Source organism: Gracilinanus agilis, chromosome 1 (genome assembly GCF_016433145.1).
Source record: "Gracilinanus agilis isolate LMUSP501 chromosome 1, AgileGrace, whole genome shotgun sequence".
Classification (NCBI taxonomy): Eukaryota; Metazoa; Chordata; class Mammalia; order Didelphimorphia; family Didelphidae; genus Gracilinanus; species Gracilinanus agilis.
The window spans coordinates 403953623-403976789 of NC_058130.1; the positions used below are offsets into that span (position 1 = coordinate 403953623).

Below are 23167 nucleotides of genomic sequence, written 5' to 3' on the forward strand. Positions count from 1 at the left end.
AATCTTTTTCCTTTTTCCTGTCATTGGCCCACTTCCCATAAATCACAGAATTTCAGAGTTGGAAGGGATGTTGGAGACCATCTGGTCTAATTCATACCTGACCAAAAATCTTTTCCACAACATGCCCCTAAAATGTTCATTTAGCCTTAGACCTCTAGAAACAAGGAATCCACTATTCCCATGGCTGCCTATTCCACTTGGAGGTGGCTCTAATTTGTTAGAAAGTCCTTCATATTTCAGGATTAATTCTGCCTCTCTGCAGCTTCTGCTTTACTCCTGGTTCATATTTGAGGGGCAGCCAAGTGACTCAGTGGATAGAGAGCCAGGCCTACAATTGGAAGGACCTGGGTTCAAATTTGACCTCAGATATTTCCTAGCTGTGCAACCCTGGGCAAGTCACTTAACCCCAATTGCCCAGTCCTTACCACTGGAACCAATGCTTATTTTAAGGCAGGATAAGGGATTTTTTTCAATATTTTATTCAATATTCAATCGTTTCAATATTTTTCAATATTTTATTCAATATTCAATTGATTATTTCAATATTTTCCAATCTTTTATTCAGTAGCCCCCCCAGATAAAAATAATCCATGAGGAAATTTCCTGGGATCTCAAAAATTCTTCCGCTAGGATCTAAGTAAGATCTATAAGATCTATAAGCCTTCAAATACTCCTTGTCCAAAGGGTCCACAACTGGGACTCACTCAAGTCAGTCTACCCAGCAGCAAAGTTAACTCAAACTAGCCCAAGTCTGCTCCCAAGTATCTTGATGGTACATAATAGTTTCACGAGGGGAGCAGGGCGAGAGAATTGAGAAGATTGATTTAAGCCACTCCAGTTCCAGCTTCTCTTGTATCTTTTTTTTTTAATTTAAAAATGTTTATCTAGATTACATGTTGATACAATTTTCTTAGACCCCTACCTTCTGTCTGAGAATGAATGCAAGTATCAGTTCCAAGGCAGAAGAGCCACAAGGGCTAGGCAATGGGGGATAAGTGACTTGCCCAGGATCACATGGCTAGGTAGCATTTGAGGTCAAATTTGATCCCAGGTCTTTCTTGACTCCACAACTAGCACTCTATCCACTGAGCCACCAAGCTGCCCCTTGATATAATTTTTAATAGTCATTTTCTGACTTTTTGTGATCCATGTTCTCTCCTTCCCTCCTCCCCAAGACAGCAGTAATATAATATAGGATGTGAATGTGTTGCCATACAATATGTATTTCCATGTCCATCGTATTGTCAAGGAAGACACATTTCGCTCATACTAGAGAAAAAATGCATGGAGGAAATAAAGCAAAGAATGGTATGCTGCCCTCTGCAGTCATTTAGTTCCTTCTATGGCAGCCCCCCCCCACCCCACCCCCCGGTATCTTTGCACACCACAGCAAGGCCATCGCCTCTCTCCTTTTGGACATTATGCCTGATAATTCAGACAAATATTACAATAGCAAATTTCTTGACTCTCCTATCCTAGAGTTGACTTATAATAAGCTTGTATTCCATTTATACCTTTATCCATGTCATCCATAAAAATGTTTATAGCCTAAAGGCCAGGAAAAGATTTCTAGGGCACTCCAATAAAGACTTCCTTCCAAGTTGATACTAAACTGTTAATGAGTATACTTTGTGTGACCTTTCAAACAGTTCTAAATCTACCTAAGTGTACCATAATCTAGCTGACATCTTACCATCATTTCTACAAGCCTAGAGTGAGTTAATTTGACAAAGCCTTGCTAAGGTGTAGCTAATCTATATTTACAGCATTCCTCTGGCAAATGAATGAATGAATGAATGAATAAAAAAAATTTGTTAAGCTTTTTTTTTTAAACCCTTACTTTCCATCATAGAAACAATACCGTGTATTGCTTCCAAGGCAGAAGAGCAGTAAGGACTAGGCTTAGGACCAACTGTCTCCAGGGGTGGCTCTCTAGCTACTGAGCTCCCTAAATGCCTCCACCAGGTAGGGGAGTCTTAATATGACTACAGTTTCCAGACACAGAAATGGAAAGGGAGGGTATGGCGGTATGACATGAAGTTGTCCAGGAAGGAGCAGTGTGGTTGGTCTGAGTTGGGCTAGTTATGGTTAATGTTCACCAATCAGAAGCCCAAGACCAAGGGCAGAACTAGAGTAGCAGAAAGAGGTCGAGGCTAGAGCACAGAAACATAGCCCATTTATTAGTCTAGTAACTATGACCAAAAAAAGGCCATGAGTTTAATCCAGTGTGACCTATTTTTGGAAGCCATGTTGGCCATCTTTGATCACCATTTCCTTCTTATAGGCTCAATAGCTATCCCAATAATAATGTTCTCTAAAAGTTTGCCAGGAACAAACAGATTAAGCAGTCAACAAGGAGTTATTGAGTGTCAATATTTGTTTTGCCCTGTTCTAGGCTTTGGGGATACAAAAAAAATATAGGACATAGAACTACCTCTCGAAGCATTTACAATCTAGTTGAGTAGGCAAGATGCAAACACACAAAGATATATATATATATATATATATATATATATATATATATAAGNTATGGTTAATGTTCACCAATCAGAAGCCCAAGACCAAGGGCAGAACTAGAGTAGCAGAAAGAGGTCGAGGCTAGAGCACAGAAACATAGCCCATTTATTAGTCTAGTAACTATGACCAAAAAAAGGCCATGAGTTTAATCCAGTGTGACCTATTTTTGGAAGCCATGTTGGCCATCTTTGATCACCATTTCCTTCTTATAGGCTCAATAGCTATCCCAATAATAATGTTCTCTAAAAGTTTGCCAGGAACAAACAGATTAAGCAGTCAACAAGGAGTTATTGAGTGTCAATATTTGTTTTGCCCTGTTCTAGGCTTTGGGGATACAAAAAAAATATAGGACATAGAACTACCTCTCGAAGCATTTACAGTCTAGTTGAGTAGGCAAGATGCAAACACACATATATATATATATATATATATAAGGCAGCATATGGTAAATGTCCAATGGGCACAGATAAGGAAGCCCCAGAGGAGTCCAAAGGATGGAGAAATTACTCTTTTGGGATGGGCTGGAAAGACATCATGCTAGGTAGCACAGGAGATAGAGAGCCAAGCATGGAGATAGGAGGTCCTGGATTCAAATTTGACCTCAGACACCTCCTAGCTGTATGACCCTAGGCAAGTCATTTAGCTCCAATTGCCTAGCTCTTGTTGCTCTTCTTAGAATTGATACTAAGGCAGAAGGTAAGGATTTAAAAAAAAAAAGACATCATAGAGAAGGTGGAGTGGACTTCCATTTGAGGGGTGAATGGGATTTGGATAGGCTAGGGAGTGAACAGAGAATGTTCACATTCCATGAAGGCTTCTGGCTATCCTGTCAGAAATGGCCTTCTACCTCAGACGTCATGTAGTATTTGATTTTGTCTGGCACGCCTGCCATGAAATATTGTGTATTCTGAGTAGCAACAGTGATCCCTTGTGTGTATACCAGATTTTAATCTCCATGAAGGCAGGGACTATGTCTTCTCTAAGTGTTTTACCTCACTCAGCATCTGTTAGTACTCTATGCACACTAGGCACAAAATATTTATTGAACTGAATGAAACCATTCTGAATTGAATTGAAGAGAAGGAACAATGTGAATAATATCAGAGAAACGAGAAAAAATCTGTGTAAAACTTTTTGGCCCTCCCTTCATAGCTGAGAAGAAGTCTGATTTTTTTTCTTTTTCTCTTATAGGGTGCTTATAGTACTCTATATGAGTCTATGAGTTACTAAACATTTTAAAATATCTCTGTATTTCTAGCCTTTGTGCGTCATCTGCTGGCATTCATGTTCTTTTCGAAATCTTTAACTTTTTACTTATTGTAAATTTACTTATTGTAAAGAAATTTAATTTTTCACCTATTGTAAAGAAATTGTCTACATTTGTGGTGTTAAAAGATAAAATATGTTGATATTATACAATACTACATGCATATTATATGTATTTCTGACTTCCTAAAGACCTGTGATATATGAAACCTAGATGGGGAAAGTTGAGATATGGAAGGGATACCTGTATAAGGATCCTTTGGGGTCACATATTGACTTAGAAAACTACATATTAACATTATCTATGTCCCATTGTGTTTTTATTTTGTTAAATATTTCCCAATGACATTTTAACCTGGCACACTGGAGAGTTTGGTGTTGTTGGCCACACGTTTGACACCCTAGTGCTAGGCGACAAGCAATGGGCTAGTCCGGTGGTTCCCAAACTTTTTTGGCCTCTCGCCCCCTTTCCAGAAAAAATATTATTTAGCCCCCTGGAAATTATTTATTTTTAAATTTAATAGCAATTAATAGGAAAGATAAATGCACCTGTGGCCATCACTGCCCCTCTGGATCGATGCAGCACCCACCAGGGGGCGGTGGCGCCCACTTTGGGAATCACTGGTTCTGACCGGAGTAGAAAAGTCATTGTCTTGATCCCAAATCTTGTGCTGTTTTTTGTTATGGATGTTCTGTTCCCTAATCCCCAACTTCTGCTTTGTGTCCCTGCAGGGCTCTGGATGAGAACATGGCCAATGGCATTGACGAACTGATCGGCATTCCCTTCCCCAACCACAGCAGCGAGGTCCTGTGTAGCCTGAATGAGCAGCGGCACGATGGCCTGCTCTGTGACGTGCTCCTGGTGGTCCAGGAGCAGGAATACCGGACCCACCGGTCAGTCCTAGCTGCCTGTAGCAAGTACTTTAAGAAGCTCTTCACAGCAGGTACTTTAGCTGACCAGCCTTATGTCTATGAGATTGACTTTGTCCAGCCAGAGGCATTGGCCGCCATCCTGGAGTTTGCCTACACGTCTACTCTCACCATCACAGCCTCCAACGTAAAACACATCTTGAACGCTGCCAAAATGCTGGAGATCCAGTGCATCGTCAATGTGTGCCTGGAGATCATGGAGCCCGGAGGGGATGGGGAGGAGGAGGATGACAAAGAGGATGATGATGATGAAGATGAGGAGGATGAGGAAGAGGATGAGGAGGAAGAAGATGAAGATGATGAGGATGAGGATGATGAGACAGAAGACTTTGCTGACCAGGAAAACCTGCCTGATGCCCAGGATATCAGCTGCCCCCAAAGCCCTTCTAGGACAGACCACCTCACAGAGAAGGCCTATGCAGAAACCCCCAGGGACTTCTCCAACCCTTTCCAGGCCAATGGCAGCCCTGGTCATCTTGGGGTCATCCGGGACTTCTCCATTGAGTCTTTACTGAGGGAAAACCTCTACCCCAAAGCCAACATCCCTGACAGAAGGCCTGCCTTATCTCCCTTTTCCCCGGGCTTCTTTCCACACCTCTGGCCTGGAGATTTCGGTGCCTTTGCCCAGCTGCCTGAACAGCCCATGGACAATGGACCCCTAGACCTGGTCATCAAAAAGCGGAAGATCAAGGAGGAGGAGAAGGAGGAGCTCCAGCCACCACCCCCACCCCCCTTCCCTGGTGACTTCTTCAAGGATGTATTTGCCGACCTCCCTGGGGGACCCCTGGGACCCATAAAGGCCGAGACCGACTATGGCGCCTATCTCAACTTCCTGAGTGCCACCCACCTGAGCAGCATCTTCCCCCCATGGCCACTGGCTGAGGAACGGAAGCTCAAGCCCAAGGCATCCCAGCAGTGCCCCATCTGCCATAAGATCATCATGGGGGCAGGGAAGCTGCCGAGGCACATGAGAACGCACACTGGGGAGAAGCCGTACATGTGTAACATCTGTGAGGTTCGATTCACCAGGTGTGAGGCCAGGGCACGATGGGGGGGGGGGGGGGAGGAGGAGGAGAGAGAGGCGGGGGAATGACGAGGCCTGAGGGGTGGAGAGGGAAGAAGGATGGGCCCGGGGAGCTGGGATGGAACCTAATCAGGATTCTGGGAAGGTCAGTCAATTAGGATTTATTAAACCCATAAAAAAAGACAAAAAAGACACTACTCTCGGGCAGCTGGGTAGCTCAGTGGAGTGAGAGTCAGGCCTAGAGACAGGAGGTCCTAGGTTCAAACCCGGCCTCAGCCACTTCCCAGGTGTGTGACCCTGGGCAGGTCACTTGACCCCCATTGCCCACCCTTACCAATCTTCCACCTATGAGACAATACACCGAAGTACAAGGGTTAAAAAAAAAAAACACAATCAAAAAAAAAGACACTACTCTCAAACAGTTCACAGACTAGTGGGTCTGAATGTTTGTCTTCACAAAGACTTTAGATATCATCTTATTCAAACCATCATTTTACAGAGAAAGAAATCGAGGCTCAGAGAGACAAAACTTAAGGTTGTTCTGTTGTCCCTGAAAGAGTCTCAGGATTTGGTGTCTGACTAGAGACCTGAAAAGATAACTTAATAGAGGAAGCTAGAGAGCTCAGTGGATGGAGAACCAGACCTAAAGATGGGAAGTCCTAGGTTCAAATCCAACTTCAGACACTTCTTAGCTGTGTGACCCTGGGCAAGTCACTTAACCCCAATTCCCTAGTCTTTATTGCTCTAGATAATAATTAGTTTTGATTCTAAGATAGAAGATGAGTTAAAAAAAAAAAAACAAGATAACCTAATCTGGTGAAGCAGCTAATAAGAAGGCAATATTCAGGTTGCTTTAACCATTTTCCAGAGCAAAGTTTAGGAGGTGGACTCCCTTTTATTTTATTCTTTTCCATAGTTCTATATTTTTTTTATCAGACCTATGATTTCATCAGTGCAGGGAGCATCCAGGGAGAAACTATCACTCTCAATGCAGATCTGTGTCTTTTCTGCAATTTATAATCTTAGAAAGTTATAGGATAGGGTGAGGAGAACAATGAGAGATTAAATGACTTCACCAGGGTCACCAGTATGTGTTTGAGGCCAGACTTGAACTTGGTTCTTTGGGACTCCAAGGCTCAATTTCAATATCATACACCATGCTGCCTCTTGTATTCTCTATTGTCATGCAAAGATCAGAGAAAACATAAACTATTATAAAACATTTTAAAACTACAGCAGAAACATCTTTGTCCTGAAAACATTTCAGTATCATTTGTGCCATCTAGACCACAAAGTGTGCTGGTTTTAGCACTCCTTATAATAAGATTGGTAAGACAATTTCAGGTCAGATTTGCCCATTATCACATAATTTGAATCAGCTTCATTTTCAAGAATGTCATTCACCAATACAGTTGGCAAACATGAGTGTGTGACCAATTTCCAAAACAGTGTTTATGTTAGAAAAAGTTATGTGGACAGCAATGCCAAGCCTGCCAGCTGACTGACCATCTGAGTACCTCATTTATTAGAGTTGAGGCATGATACAATAGAAAGAGCATTGAAATTGGAGTAAGAGGAGTTGGGTCCAAATTCCAGCTCTGATGCTTTCTACCCATGTAATCTTGTGCCATTCCCTTGATTTCCTTTTTCCTCGGTTTCCTACCCTGCAAAGTGAGAAGAGAGGTGGCTTGGTGGCACAGTGGATAGAGTGCTGACCTTGGAGTCAAGAAGGCTCCTCTTTCTGAGTTCAAATATGGCCCCAGACACTTGCTAGCTGTGGGACTGTGGACAAGCCACTTAACCTTGTTGGCCTCAGTTTCCTCATCTGTAAAAGGAGCTAGAGAAGGAAATGGCAAACCATTCCAGTACCTTGGCTAGGAAAACACCAAATGCAGTCACAAAGTCACACACAAGTGAAAGAACTGAACAATAATGAAGTGAGAAGGTTGGAATATATGGCCTCCATGGCCCCTTCCAATTCTTAGATCTGTAATCCTAGAAATCTAATTAATGAGAAATCGTATCTGCCACATATTGAGTATACTGGCATGTCAAGTATCAGAAACAAATCCTTTTTTTTTCAGAAGCAGACAAAAACTCACGGTTTTCTCCTTCAAGTAGAGAATCATAAAGTTTCAGGACTGGAAAGGAGCATAGAGACCATCTAGCCCAAACCTTCTCTGAAATAAGAATCAACCCCCTTTACATGAAAGGAAAGCACTTTGTGAATTGTGAAGTATTAAACAAGAGTAATAATTATTATTATCCCTGACAAATACTGCTTAAACATCTCCGGTGATGGGAAACTTAAAACCATCCAAGGCTGCCTATTCCATTGTTGAATGGTTCTGGTTGGTAAGAATGTCTTCCTTGTAGTAAGCTAAAGTCTGGCACCCTGAGGATCCCACCCACTGATCCCTGCCCTCTGAAGCCGAATAAGATATCTAATCCTAGTTCCACATGACTTCAGATACAGGAACCCCATCCTAATATTCCCTCCAAGTCTTCTCCTCACTGCCCTAAAAAGCCTCAATCCCTTTACTTTGGTTAGCTACACTGACCAAATTCCAATTCTCTGGTCCTTGCTGGAAACAATCTGGGGACATCATTGTCTGCAGCACAGCCATCTCTGGGACCACATTTTCCTTTGAGGATGGATTTGATTTGGGAGAATGGTAAATGTTTGTCAGAGCCAAGTCTGGGGAATGAGGTCAAACTGGGTTCCTGTTTGGGGTTGAAAAAATATGTGCCAAGAAAAAAAAATCAAGAGAGAAGCAGTGCCCTGATGGGTTGAGAATTGGTTTAAGAATTAAAAGACCCGAGTTCAAATCACGTATGACCACTGGCAAGTGGTTTCATCTCTCAGTGTTTCAGGTATTTCTCTAAGAATATAAATTAGAGATAAATTGCCCGTCTGTGTCAGTGTTTCCACACTAGGCATTCCTGCTATTGATGAAATCACGAGTCTGTAGCTAAAAGAAAACGAAAGATGATAAACTGATGAAACTGATTTTCTTCTCTGGTTTATAATCTGGCTCTGAAGGCAATTCCCGTAGGGGAGCTCTAAACGTTTTAGAAAAAGTCTTGTAGCCTCCCAAGGGGACTACTTTGAAAGGTGTGTGAGAGAGTATGCTGGGATGTGTGAATTCTGGTCTATAGTTGGTCCTATTTACCTCGTGTTCACACCTCACAGGAGCTGAGTGAAAGGCCTGGCTTTATGTACAAAATTATAGGCTATTCCTTTTCCTGTAATGTTCTGGCTAATGCTCTCTCCTATGGTTGGTAACTGGACCCAGCAGCTTTTACGGCAGGCAGCACAGGATGTGTCCCTGTTGGAAGTGATGCATTGCCGTCCTTGCTTCTCGGCTGAATCTGCCCTGGGTTTCAGCTAAATCCTTGAGCTGATCTTATCAAATCCCTACCCTGTCATCCTCCCATTGACCTAAGCCAGGTCCTGAATCATTCCTAAGACTCGCATCAAGGCTGAGCCTCACTATTCTTGGCCAGACTGTATTTCCCAGTGTCCTCGGGCCCCTTCGGCTGGCACGTAAGCCAGTAATGCTTGGTACCACCTGGGACCCTTGTCCGTGCCACCCGCCAGGCTTACTGTGTCTCTGGCTCCTTGTTTTCTTGAGTAGGTGTGGATCCGAAGGGAAAAAATTAGAAAACCGCTCCATGGTAAAAATGCCCCATCGGTTTTGGCCTGAGAGGAAACCAGGCGAATATGGCAGCAAGGAAACAAATTTGAGAGAATAAGATAATAGCTTCTAAGGAGGCCCAGATATAAAAGAAGTAGCCTTGGTGCAAAGGAAAGAAAGGGAAGAAACAAGCACTCATTAAGCACCTATTATGTGCCTGGGACTGTGCTCTGCACTTTACAAATATGATCTCATTTGAGCCTCACAACAACCCCAGGGAGATAGGTGCTGATGTTATCCCCATTTTACAGATGAGGACACTGAGGCAGATGAAAGTTAAGTGACTTAATCAGTTACAAAACTAGTATTTGAGGCTAAATTTAAACTTGGGACTTCCTGACTATCCACAGAGCCACCTATCTGCTAAGAATACCAGATCTGACTAGGTCAAAAGCCCTGGGTTTGAATTCTGATGCTGCTACAGCCTATGTGCGTGGCCTTGGCCAAGTCACAGTCCGGCTCTGGGCTTCAGTCTTCTCCTCTACAAAACAAGACTAGATGGCCCAAGGGTCCAACTCCAGTGATCCTGTGAATCCCTTTCCTCTAGCATCCCTCCCATTTAGAGCCTCCACTTCAACAAAAGAGTCTGAAAAGCATTTGTTGGGCTTATACTGTGTATTTTTGTCACTTGGAAAACATTGATGGACATTGAGATGCCCCTACCCTCCAGGGATTTACAGTCAATTGGGAGGATACAATGCAAGAAAGAATGTAGTCAGACAAAGGAGAGACAGACAGAGGAGAGATGCAGACAGAAGAGAGATGTAGACAGAGGAGAGACATAGACAGAGGAGAGATGCAGACAGAAGAGAGATGTAGACAGAGGAGAGATGCAGACAGAAGAGAGATGTAGACAGAGGAGAGATGCAGACAGAGGAGAGATGCAGACAGAAGAGAGATGTAGACAGAGGAGAGATGCAGACAGAAGAGAGATGCAGACAGAGGAGAGATGTAGAGGAGAGATTCAGACAGAGGAGAGATGCAGACAGAAGAAAGATGCAGACAGAGGAGATGCAGACAGAGGAGAGATGCAGACAGAAGAGAGATGTAGACAGAGGAGATGCAGACAGAAGAGAGATGTAGACAGAGGAGAGATGCAGACAGAGGAGAGATGCAGACAGAGGAGAGATGCAGACAGAGGAAAGATGCAGACAGAGGAGAGATGCAGACAGAAGAGAGATGTAGACAGAGGAGAGATGCAGACAGAAGAGAGATGCAGACAGAGGAGAGATGCAGACAGAGGAGAGATGCAGACAGAGGAGAGATGCAGACAGAGGAGAGATGCAAACAGAAGAGAGATGCAGACAGAGGAGAGATGCAGACAGAAGAGAGATGCAGACAGAGGAGAGATGCAGACAGAAGAGAGATGCAGACAGAGAAGAGATGCAGACAGAGGAGAGATGCAGACAGAAGAGAGATACAGACAGAGGAGAGATGTAGAGGAGAGATTCAGACAGAGGAGAGATACAGACAGAAGAGAGATTCAGACAGAGGAGATGCAGACAGAGGAGAGACGCAGACAAGAGAGAAGCACCTAGAAAATATAAGAGAACACTTTCACATAGGGGAGAGTCTGGGAAGACACCTGATTTTAGGCTATGAAGGAAAAAAAAAGATTTTTAACAGGCAGAAATGGGGAGTCAGTGCATTCCAGGCATTTGGGGTGGTCTTTACAAATAAATAGCCAGAGGTTGAGGATGGCAGAACAAGATCAGGGAATGGTTTAGCTTGAATATCAGAGCAGCAAGATGGTACAGTGGTTAGAGTCCTACGTCTGAAAGTCAGGAAGACTCATGTTCCTGAATTTAAATCTGGCTTCAGAGCCTTGCTAACCATGTGACCCTGGGCTAGTTGCTTAACCCTTTTGGCCTCAGTTTCCTCATCTGTAAATTGGGCTGGAGAAGGACAGCGCAAACCACTCTGGTCTCTTTGTCAAGCAGACTCCAAATGGGGTCACAAAAAGTTGGACATGCCTGAAATGACTGAACAACAACAACTCAAATGCAGAAATTATGAAAGGCAGTGATTTGAAATAAGACTAGAAAGACAAGTTAAAGTCAGTTTGTTCTTGGCCTTAAATGTCATAGTGAGTTTATAATTATTTGAGGTGGTTCAGTGGGTAGAGTGCTGAGGCTGAAGTCAGGAAGACCTGAATTCAAATCTGACCTCAATCACTTACTATCTGAGTGACTCTGAACAAGTCACTTAACCTTTACCTCAGTTTTCCTCAGTTGCAAAATGGAGATAATAATAATACCTATTCCTAGGGTTGTTATAAGGATGAAATGAAATAACATTTGTAAAGTGCTTTGCATGGTTCCTGGCATATCGTAGGCACTATATAAATATTATTATGGCAATAATAAAGGCTTAGGGGCAGGGGAGTGACATGATCTGACCTAAGCTTTAGAAGATTTCTTTCACAGCTGTGTGAAAAGGGGAGAGACTGGAATCAAGGAGAACGATTAAGCCATTCCACTAATCCAGGACAGAAATAACAGCCAACTCCTAATAGCCTTCTAATAAAGAACTGGAAACCCTCATCTCTGATAGGTAGGCAAAAAGGAAAAGAAGAAATGAGATGACAATCTATGCAAGCATTGGGTCAGTGACAATCCTGGATAGCTTTTAAGGAGTCCTGAAACTCTTTTAAAAATTATATCTTTAAGGGGCTGTGAAGTGGCTCAGGGGATTGAGAGTCAGGCCCAAAGATAGGAGGTCCTGGGCTCAAATTTGGCCTTATACACATTCTAGTTATATGACCCTGGGCAAGTCACTTAACCCTCTTTGTCTAGCCCTTACCACTCTTTCATTTTAGAATCAATTTCTAAGATGGAAGATAATGGTTTAAAAAAAAAGAAAAAGAAAAGATATCCTTGAGTAAGGAGAATGCCGAATTTCTGATTCTTATTCTTTTTTTTTAAACCCTTACCTTCCATCTTGGAGTCAAGACTGTGTATTGGCTCCAAGGCAGAAGAGTGGTAAGGGTAGGCAATGGGGGTCAAGTGACTTGTCCAGGGTCACACAGCTGGGAAGTGTCTGAGGCTGGATTTGAACCTAGGACCTCCCTTCTCTAGGCCTGACTCTCAATCCACTGAGCTACCCAGCTGCCCCCACTGACTCTCATTCTTGCTGCATAAAATTCATTTAGGACAAGCAAAACTTACACTGTCAAAATTTTTTCATAAGACTGGAATATTTTTTTGTTCTTAGCAGCAAGAGAATTCCAACAGGTCTCAGACAGAGAATTATTTGAAAATAATTTTAATAGTCTATAAACCACAGGGCTTGACAATAGGCCTCTCCCTGAACTTACTCAGGAATTCATGCTGGATTCTCTTCTTGATAAAGAGGCACTAACCGACAAAAAACCATTCCTAGTGCCACCTAACTTTGGCTTACCACTAGGATGCTGAGCCCTGCACCAGGGGGCAGTCTTCATTACCAACAGAATGCCCTGATGGGAGATTCAGTGAAGAGAAAGATGCGGGCCTTGCCTTCAAGAAGCTTACAGTTTAACTGAGAAGATAGGGTATACACATGGGCACTTGGAATACAAACGTGAACAGAGTTGGTTGGCTTTTTTGTTTTTCCAAATCTGTCAGGTTTTATTCATTGATCTCCATAAAAACAATCAACTGTGAAGCATGCATTACAAACTAAGTTCTGGTTTTTCTAATATAACACGTTAAAAAAAGGCCATCTGAAAGATACAATATTTATTTGTACCATAAAAACATACCAAACATGCTTGCAAAATCTATTTATTGTTGACTGATGTAGAAAGCACCACCTCCTCTTAAAGTTTCAAACTTAAAGTAAGATGCTCCTACCCTCAAGATATTTACAGTAAATTGGAAGATGGCAAGACATGACTAAGTAGTACAATGCAAAAAAGAATGGAGTAGGACAAAGGAAAGGTCCAACCTCCTCCTTTTACAAATAAGGAAACTGAGGCACATAAAATTAAATGGCTTGTCCCAGGTCACACAGTAAGAACCTAAAGCAAGATTCAAACCCAGTCTTCCTGGCTCTGTCTCGTGCCCTATCTACTACCATGCTGCATGTTTATCTCTAAACTCTGGGGAACCAGTACTCCAAACTGTAGTACTGGGAGTTAGGGAAAGCCAGATTAGACTCTTCTCGTTTTGTATTATAATAAGACAAAATGACTGAACTAGGGTTAGGAAGACATTTATTTCTTAATCCTTACCTTCTGTCTTAGAGTCAATATAGTGTATTGGCTCCAAGGCAGAAGAGTGGTAAGGGTAGGCAATGGGGGTTAGTGACTTGCCCAGGGTCACACAGCTGGGAAGTGTCTGAGGCCAGATTTGAACCTACAACCTACCATCTCTGGGCTTGATTTTCCATACACTGAACCACATCGCTACCCCTTTTGATTTACCATTTATGGAAAACACTTATGATCTGTGTGATTATAAATAAGTCATAAAGGGGTCAGCTGGATGGCTCAGTGAATTAAGAGTCAAGGCTAGAGACAGGAGGTCCTGGGTTCAAGAATGAACTCAGACATTTCCAAGCTGTGTGACCCTGGGCAAGTCACTTAACCCCCATTGCCCAGCCCTCACTACTCTTCTGTCCTAGAATCAATACTTAATCTTTACCTTCTGTCCTAGAATCAATACTTAATATTGATTCTAGGACAGAAGGTAAAGATTTAAAAAACTAAAAAATAAATAAATCATAGCTTCTCTGAGCCTTAGTTTTCTCATCTGTAAAATGGCTTCTCAGCCTTTTGGCCAAGATCATGTGTAAAATGGCAATAGAATCTATAGTTGTATGGAAAAACATTCTAAGTTAATTAATTAAATGAATAAGTTTGTTTTTTTTAATCTATAGTTGCTACTCTACAAAGCTGTGAGCCTCAAATGAGTTTGCAGACAGGACATTGGAAAAGTTTCAAGCTCTACATAAATGCCACATAATATTGTTTAGTTATCCTTTTACATCCTCAGATATCAGGGAAATGCTACTTTTAGGCCTAAATTCCCTACTCTGGGTACAACCCCATGATGAAGCACTGCCAATTTAGCACCCCCGGCCCTCCCAAAATGTGATTATCTTTTCCCAGAGCGATGATGACAGCTGGGGTTTTTTTGTTTGTGGGTTGCTTTTTCTGGGGGGTTGGGGGGAAGTTGAGATTTAGTTCTGCTGCTGAGGTTTTTTTAAAATTCCCTAACTTCTGGCAGTTCTTAGAACCTTATTAAGATAATGTAATGTCATTAACAGCAGCAGCAGGAAGGGAGTGTGCTTCATACCATCAGGTTGCCGAGAAGATCTGTGTCTACAGTGCTGGGAAAGCATTATTCTGATGGAGAACTTTATGGAGGGCAGTTCAATGTTAGGCCAGAGGTCTTCGAGCTCTTTTTATTAACTCTGGGTATGGATGAGCTCATGGGGATCTTCTTGCTGGCCTGGCCTTTTTTTTTTTCTTTTCAGGAGGTGAATTCTTTTAGCTGGCAGGCAGGAAGGCAGCAGATCAGGACTCAGGTAGGAGTGGAAGCAGCAGGAGATAGCAGGATGGAAGAGGGGTGAGGAGCGACAAGTGGACTAAGCATGGCTTTTATAGGTGGCAAAACTACAGACCCAGTGAGGGAAAGTGACTTGCCCTACGCCACACTGTCAGTGAAGGGCTCATCACTAGCATCTGTGGTTTTACAAAGCAAGAAGCCATTTTATTTAATCCTCACATGAATCTCAGGAGGTAGGTGCTATTGTTATCCCCATTTTACAGATGAGGAAACTGAGTCTGAGGGAAGTTAAGCAACTTACCCAGAATCACACAGCAAGTAAGTGACTGAGGCAAGATCGAAATGCAGGTCTTCTTAACTTCAAGCCCAACACTCCGTCCACTATGCCATCCAGCTTCCTCTGTGACAGGAGTGGCATACTGTAAGCAGAAGGCCCATTTTCTAAGTCTGGTTCGGTTGCTAGCCAGCTATGTGACCTGAGCATATTAGTGAAGCTCCAGCGGCCTCAGTTTCCCCATCTGTAAAATGAGGGAAAGAGATAAGATGCTTTCTAAGGTCCTTCCAACTCCAGCATTCCATGAATCTGTTCTACTCACACCAGCAAATACATATGCACTTAAGGGTGTCTGTTGAGTTGGTTGAGTGCAAAACATAGGACATTGGCAGGAAGCCTTAAAAAACAATGAGGATTTTATAGCACTGCCCAGCTAGTGCCTGAGGGAGAGCTTTAAAAATAGGATAACCTCTTGCTCTGTCTAGGCCACTTGGGGTGGGTATGTTGTGTCCTGAAGGCAGAGGAACAGACCTGGTGATAACTCAAAAATCATTCTAGGCCTGACAATTTGTTGATTTTTTTAAAAATGAGATTGAATTAGGGCCAGGGCCCTTCAAATTGTGGTCCAGGAAATCCCAAGGGACAAAGAGGCCCCATCCTTCTCTCATGGCAGCTGTGTTTAATTTTATGTCTGCTCAATTCCTTCTTAATCCCTTCCCTCCACTCCACTCCCCTCAACATACACACATACATATATACTCTTTCTCTTTCTCTCTCTCTCTCTCTCTTTCCCCTTCTCACCCTCACCCTCTCCCTCTCCCTCTTTCTCCCTCTCCTCTCTCCTCTCTCTCTCTCCCCCCTCTCTCTGTCTCTCTCTCCCTCTCTCCCTACATTTTTCTCTCTTTTTCTCTCCCTCCCTCTACATCTCTTTCTCCCTCCATACCTCACTCTTCCTCCCTCTCTCTTTCTCTCCCTCTCTCTCTCTCCCTCCCTCTCCCTCCTTTTAGAATTGGAGGAGAAGAATATGAAAAGAGGCTCCCTAGCATCAGAAAAATTTGTAAATGAAGGTGACTCCTTTGTTGTAATTATTACAGCATCACATCTATGAAATGGTCAGAGAGCAGGAAGCAACCCCCAAAATCATCTAGTCCAACTCCCTTTTTTTACTCAGGAGGAAATTGAGATCCAGAAAGGAAGCTCCTACACTCAAGTTCCAGCCAAGGATATTAGTTCCCATATTAGTCCTTGTCAATGCCCTTTAATAGTCTATGATATGCCATGAACTGTGTGACCCTAAATAAATCACCCACTCTGAGCCTTGGTTTCCCCATTCAGCAAATAAGGGGGTTAAACCCTAAGTAGAAAATATCTAAGGTTACTTCCAGCTCTAAAAATTCCCTGAAACCTTGCAAATACAATCTGGTTACAAAGCACATGAATGCAGCATCCTTGAAGGGGAAAAGAAGGGGAGATGTCACAAAGGAAAAGGGAGCTCCCTCCTCCACCTGCCAGCCTCAGACTGTTCATTGGATAAATGTAGATGAGCCTCAGGTCTTTTTGAGCACCAGCTGGCAGAGTTACTTCCCTCCACCCCCATCTTTCCTGTCTCCTTGAGTCACTCCAGCTGCTCGATTCCCACAGGGACAGCAGAAGTGACATCAGAGGGGACCCTGAAGGGCAGGGGACATCCCTGTAACCCATGCTTTAGCAGGTTAGTTTAATAACCCTACCCACAAGCCCCAAAGACAGTCAGGCTAGGAGCTCAGCCAGTAGGGAAAGAAGGAAAGAAAAAGTGAAGCAATTCCCTCAGGCGGTATTCACATGATATCCCTTCTCCATCCTTCTCCATCCCCCAAGAACATCTTTTGGTCAGATTTCAGAGACAACCTGGGCAGGAGAGCCAGTAGGACATCTAGTGGTCAGTATCAATCAGGAAACGGGGGGAAAGTATCTCTCCCAGTCCCAAGGCCCTGGAAGGGGCAACCCCAGACTCACCAGTGTTGAAAGGTTTTAATTTGGTCCCATTAAATCCTAACCTGTAATTTAAGTGTGGAATTCAGCTTTCTAAATTTGTACCCATGGGAAACCAGAACCCCGGCATGCAGGCAGAAACTTCACTCCACAAACACAACTGGCAGTGGGGGTCTAGGGAACTCTGGGAGGGGAGGACTATGGTACATACCTACAAGTGTGAATACAGCTATGTTACCTGCCTTGACCTCTGATGCATCTTCTAGCTCTAAAATCTTACCATTGTTTAGTCTTTTCCAACTCTTCATGACCCAGTGTAGGGTCTTCTTGGCAAAGATACTGGAATGGTTTGCCATTTCCTTCTCCAGTCCATTTTACAAATGAGGAAACTGAGGCTAACAGAGTTAAGAGACTTGCCCGGGGTCACACAGCTAGTTAAGTGTCTGAGGCCAGATTTGAACTTCCTCACTGCAGGGCCAGGCAGCTCTATCCCCTGCGCCACCTAGCAGCCACTCCATATCTAGGATCCTAGAACATGGAGAAGCAATGGGGTAGAATGGGAAGTGCAAAGAACTTGAAATTAGAAACACCTTGCTTCAAATTCCATTCCTGATGCTTAGTGTAATCTTGGTGAAGTCATGCACTCTCTAAATCTCAGTTTACACATATGTAAAATGAGATCTTTCCAGTTCTACCTCTCTGTTCTGTAAAGCAGAGATAATAAATAATAAAATAAATGGGTTATAAAAATTTTTAAAGATTTTAAAATAAAAATGGAGATAATAAAAAAATAACAAATAAAAAATAAAACCTGAAATAAATAAGTACTTTATAGGATTGTTGAGAGAGTCAAATAAGACAAGGCATACATATAAAATCCTTGGCAAACCTCAAAGCAGCATGTCAGTGTTGGCTTTTATTATCCTATGATTCCTCATAATGCTTACAGTTTAGAAGGATGATAAGAAACCAAGGCGGATATTTGGTGTTATATGACAAATACATTGGAGAATTATCAAGAAAAGAGTGCTGTTGTTCCTGGGAAGAGAGGGTCAACACTAATCTGAAAGATTAGTAGAGACTGTGACAGACCAGGAAACTGGACATATAGAAGCTGCGTGAATTGGGGGCGGGGGGGAGGGAAATTCACTAGCCTCTCTGAGCATTGTGTCATTTGTTAAATAGGGGGTACAAATATTTGAATAACCATTATGAGGAAAATAATAGTGGCACTGACTGTCTCTTTGGGCTGTTGTGATAAAAGCAGTCTGTAAACCTTAAGGAGTATGGGGCAACTGGGTAGCCCAGCGGATAGAGCATCAGAAGATCTGGAATCAGGAAGAGGTTTAAATCTGGCCTCAGACATTTCCTAGCTACAAGACCCTGGGCAAGTCATTTAACCTTGATTGCCTAGCCTTTGCCACATATACCAAGACTGAAGGTAAAAGTTTAAAATAAACAAAACAAAAACCAAAAGCCTTAAGGAGCTGAAGAAGTAAGTTTCCCATTATTAATAACAGGAATGAAGAGACTTCCTGAAGTTTCCTTTATGTGGAATTACTAATAGAGACGAAAATAAGGAAGGAAGGAAGGAAGGAANTTTGTTTGTTTGTTTTTAAGGAAATGAAAAGAAAAAAAACAAAAACAATTTCTCATCTGCTCTCTCACTTCCCCCATCAGAAATCCATTTTTTGCAACCAGATGTCAGAAAAACAACCTCCTTTGAGGAATTTGTTATTAAGAAAAAACCCAAAGTTTCCAGAGATGCCTTGTGCTCAGCACCTATTTAACCCAAACAGTGTAGTACCATTAAAAAAGTGCTAGTTCTGGAGTCAGTGGATCCAGGTTCACATCCTGTCTCTGGAGTTTATTGCTGGTAGAAGCCTTTTGGTTTCCAGCCTGGTGTGTGAGAATTGGTGTTCTCTCACCCTGGGGAAAGGATGCCCTGGGTGTGAGCGATGTTTCAGAGAAGACCCCGAGGCCCTGGCAGCATCTCTGCTCAGGGAACTAGCTTGCCCCAGGACTCACCGCTCGGGAGAGCTGGGTACCAGAAAAAGACAAAAGGAGAATGCTGGCCTCTAAACTATGGAGGCTCTTTTCCTTACCACGCCATGCCTTGCCTCAGAATAGCAGTAACTTAAACCTTGCAAAACATTCTTGTTGATGAGGGAGCATTCCTTTTGCACCTGGCACTTTTATAAGAAGTAAAATTACCTCGAGACAAAGAACAGAGCCCAGGGCTTAGGAAGGGAACCGCCACATGAGATGCTTGGCTGAGGTGTGCCCAGCCTTCTATAGTCACCTGGATTAACTTGCTCTCAGGATGAACAGACCTCAACAGGCCCCAGGGTTTGGGCTGGGATAAGGGGCTTTGAGCTGAAGCGCCGGGATGGGAACAGCAGAAGGTAAAATGATTCCCACAGCATCCGAGGTGGGGAAGGGAGGTGAGAGAGGGCCACCCCATGGCCACAAGGCTGGCATTGTGAGCTCCCTGGATGCCGTCCCACTGTGCCTCAGGGGTGGAGGGGCCCTAATGAGAAAGCTTTGTCACTGCATTATAAAAATGTGGAAATGCTTGCGCATAAGGGGAAGCCAGAGGAAAAGGGGGCATTTAGGAGCACTGGAAATTTCCCGTTACCCCCCTAACACACTCTTGGTAGGAGAGCTGCCCGGAGAGGAGGCGGCAGCAGTGGCGGGCATGCACCTGGCACAGATGGGGCGACAGCCAGGAGGGAGCCCTGGCGTTGGGGGAGGCAGGAATGAGGAAAGAATGAGGCTTCTGTGCTCTAACCCCTTGCCTGCATTTGTCTCTCGCAGGCAGGACAAGCTGAAGATCCACATGCGGAAGCACACAGGTGAGAGGCCTTACCTGTGCATCCACTGCAATGCCAAGTTTGTGCACAACTATGACCTCAAAAACCATATGCGCATTCACACAGGTGTCCGGCCCTACCAGTGTGAGTTCTGCTACAAGAGCTTCACCCGCTCCGACCACCTGCACCGCCACATCAAGCGTCAGAGCTGCCGGATATCCCGGCCCCGCCGGGGGCGCAAGCCCGCCGCGTGGAGGGCTGCCAGCCTGCTCTTCGGGCCCACCCCCCCGACAGAGGAGAAGGCCTTCATGATGCCACCGAGCCTGGGGGAGATCGGGGGCCACCTCGGGGGGGCAGCCGTGTGCCTGCCCGGCCCCAGCCCCCCCAAGCACTACCTGGGGACCCCCAAGGGGACCCTCAGCCTGCAGGAGCTGGAACGACAGTTCGAAGAGACCCAGATGAAGCTGTTTGGGAGGGCGCAGCTGGAGGCTGAGAGGAACGCGGGGGGCCTCTTTGCCTTCGCCTTGGCAGAGAACATGGCTGCCCGGCCCTACTTCCCTCTCCCAGACCCATGGAGTGCTGGGCTTGCTGGGCTCACAGGGCTGGCGGGACTCAACCACATGGCCTCTATGTCTGAAGCGAACAACTAGCTCTGACTCTTGCCAGGCCCCGTCTGTCTCCTGCTCCTCTCCCATACTAAGCCTCCCTGTTGTCCTCTCCATCCCATTCTCCCTTGCCCCAAGACAGGTTTGGTAAGTTCTCTACATTTTATTTTTTAAAAAGAGAAAAAGGAAAAAAAAGAAGAAGAAGAAGAAGAAAGCAGCAAAGCCACACAAACCCAGGCCTCCTTGTGCAAGTCATCTATTTTCTCACTCCAAAGAAGAGAAATAACCTTCTAAGGGAAATAGCGATTCAAACTGGACACAAAAACCGAAGCGGGCCTGGGACCCAGCTTCTTCCATCTTCCTCCCCCTTGCAGAAGCTGGGGAGGAGATGTTTTCTCAGCACAGAGTTGTAGCAGTAGCTAGATGGAAGCCAATTTGTCAAGGGAGGCCAGGAGGTGGGGAGCAGGGAGTGGGGGGGACCCGGTGCCTACAGAAGCTGGGGGAGCCTCTGCTCTCTTGGCTCCGCTAGTTCTTTGGCAGAGACTACCATGTCAAGACCAGTGCAGATTCCACAATTCCAAATGGGTCCTGAAGAGGTCCCCCTTAACCTACATGGAAGGAAGTGTCCCTTCATATTTCGGAAGGTTAATGGCATCAAAGGAAGAGAACTCTGGAGAGAAAGGGAATAGTCCTGCCAGGCACCATTCCCTGCTTCTCCCTCTATGGACTTGCTACATGTCTTTGGGCAAGTTATTTTACCTCTCTGTGCCTCAGTTTCTCCCATCCACATATAGGCCTTCTGTACCTAACTCTTAAAGGTAGTTGGAAGAATTACTTAGGTACTCTCTGGGAGGAGCTCTGAACTCCTAAAAGAAAGGCCTGGAGAAGCTTGGGCTTATTGTTTTTGATGTTATTTGATAAATTCCCATCCTTGGTGGGAATCATGGTGGGAACTGGATGAGGTCCACATCAGGAGAAGACCATGCAAGAAGGAAACCACACTATTCCTCAGAACTGAGAGTGACTTTGAGGGGCTCAGAAGACTCTTATTTCTTCCATCATCTTCCTTTTTCAAAGGAAGCACCTTTGGAAAAAATCCTCTAAACCATTTCCCATTAGTGACTTTCCAAGACCTGGGACCTCTTTCTCTTGTCAATGGTTCACCACCCCAACGGGTCTTGGGGGGCCACCACTCCTCACCTGGAAGGTGGTCAGTAGGACAGCTGTTTATTTTAAAACCCATCACTGCCTCTGATGCTCTCCTCTCCCCCCCCCACCAAGATTCCCCAAAACTGTTTTCACGTGACTCCTGCTGTTCCAGGGGTTGATTTTAGCATTTTGTTGTCCAGGGGTTCAGAGCCTCTTTTTCCTTCCTCCCTGGCTACCTAACTTTTGTTCTTTTCTCTTCATTTGAGCACCTCTGCAAAAGATTGGATGGGGAATATCAAAGAACTGAAAACCTAAACTGCTGTGTCTTGCTCCTTGTAGGAAGCTCTGGTATCAAGCATGGCGGGGAAGAAGTTATAGTAATTAACTTTTAAAAAATGCTTTTGACTTCTCGGTGGATTTTGATTAGCCACAGCACTCAGACTATTCCCTGGGGACCAGGGATATTGGGGGCTGGCTTTGTAGCCCTTGGCCATTCAAATCTGAACTTGAGGAGACTTTGAAAATGAAGAAGGCCCCACCAGCAAGGGTGCCTTCTAATTCTGCTGTTCTGCCTTCCCTGAGAACTGATTGGTTTCTATAAACATGCTAGAGAAGCAATGTACCGGGAGAGACTCTTGGGGGCAGGGGTACACCTGGACAGACAGAAACTGAGAAAATACCTTTAGAATTCCCTTTCCCCAGGCCCACTGAGTAGTTTCACTGAGAGGAACTCCTCGCCCCCCCTATAATCACACACACACACACACACACACACACACACACACACACACACACACACATGTTTTTACCTTGGGAGCTAATACTAAATGGCTCCAGAAGACCACAGATGCCATCATGCTCAAAACTCACCTCTTGGACTCTGCTGGGCCATCTTTCAGTACACATGGAGGTCCCAGCACTAGCCTGACCGTATCCCAGTTCTATGCCTTCCACTCCTTACACTACACAAAGGACTATACAACCTTCCCTGGTTTCCTCCAATTTGCCCACCAAGTTTGGAAGTCACTTACCTAGGAAGATGGCTTGTTGGCCCCCCTACCACCATTTCAGACACTGGCCTCCTGGAATCTGCCAGCCAAACCTTCCCCCAACCCATGGGGCAGCCAAGGGATGGAGGGCAAACCAAACTATTTTTTTTAAAGAAAAAAAAAAGACTACAAAACAGAATCTAATGACATTGGGACTCTTTTGTTTTGTTTTGTCTTTTTGTAGATGTGTAATGACTTCTTATAAACTCAATTTTTTCAGATGACTGCTTACTTCAGGTGTTTTTTGTCTACAATTTGGAGTTATTGTAAAGTATCCAAAGATGTTGAGTACTGTACATCAACAGGAACTTGAAGCAAATGGGTGGGGTGGTTTGGTTTTGTTTATTTGTTCTACTCTTGTTTATAAATTTGTTTTGTT

At 44.1% G+C, this 23167-nt stretch overlaps 1 protein-coding gene across 1 annotated transcript; it reads left to right on the forward strand.

The window, feature by feature from the left end:
- Positions 1–4522: 4522 nt before the first annotated feature.
- ZBTB7C (zinc finger and BTB domain containing 7C) lies at positions 4523–21024 on the forward strand. Its single transcript, XM_044657823.1, has 2 exons — positions 4523–5742; positions 19990–21024. Exons 1-2 carry the CDS (start codon positions 4532–4534, stop codon positions 20633–20635), a joined length of 1857 nt encoding a protein of 618 aa, XP_044513758.1. The 5' UTR covers positions 4523–4531; the 3' UTR covers positions 20636–21024.
- The last annotated feature ends 2143 nt before the right edge of the window (positions 21025–23167 follow it).

Bases quoted from the DNA above. Each gene is read 5' to 3' on its own strand.
- ZBTB7C (XM_044657823.1), top strand. From the start codon at position 4,532: ATGGCCAATGGCATTGACGAACTGATCGGCATTCCCTTCCCCAACCAC. The intron at 5,743-19,989 runs GTGTGAGGCCAG...TGTCTCTCGCAG, and splicing joins TGTGAGGTTCGATTCACCAG to GCAGGACAAGCTGAAGATCC.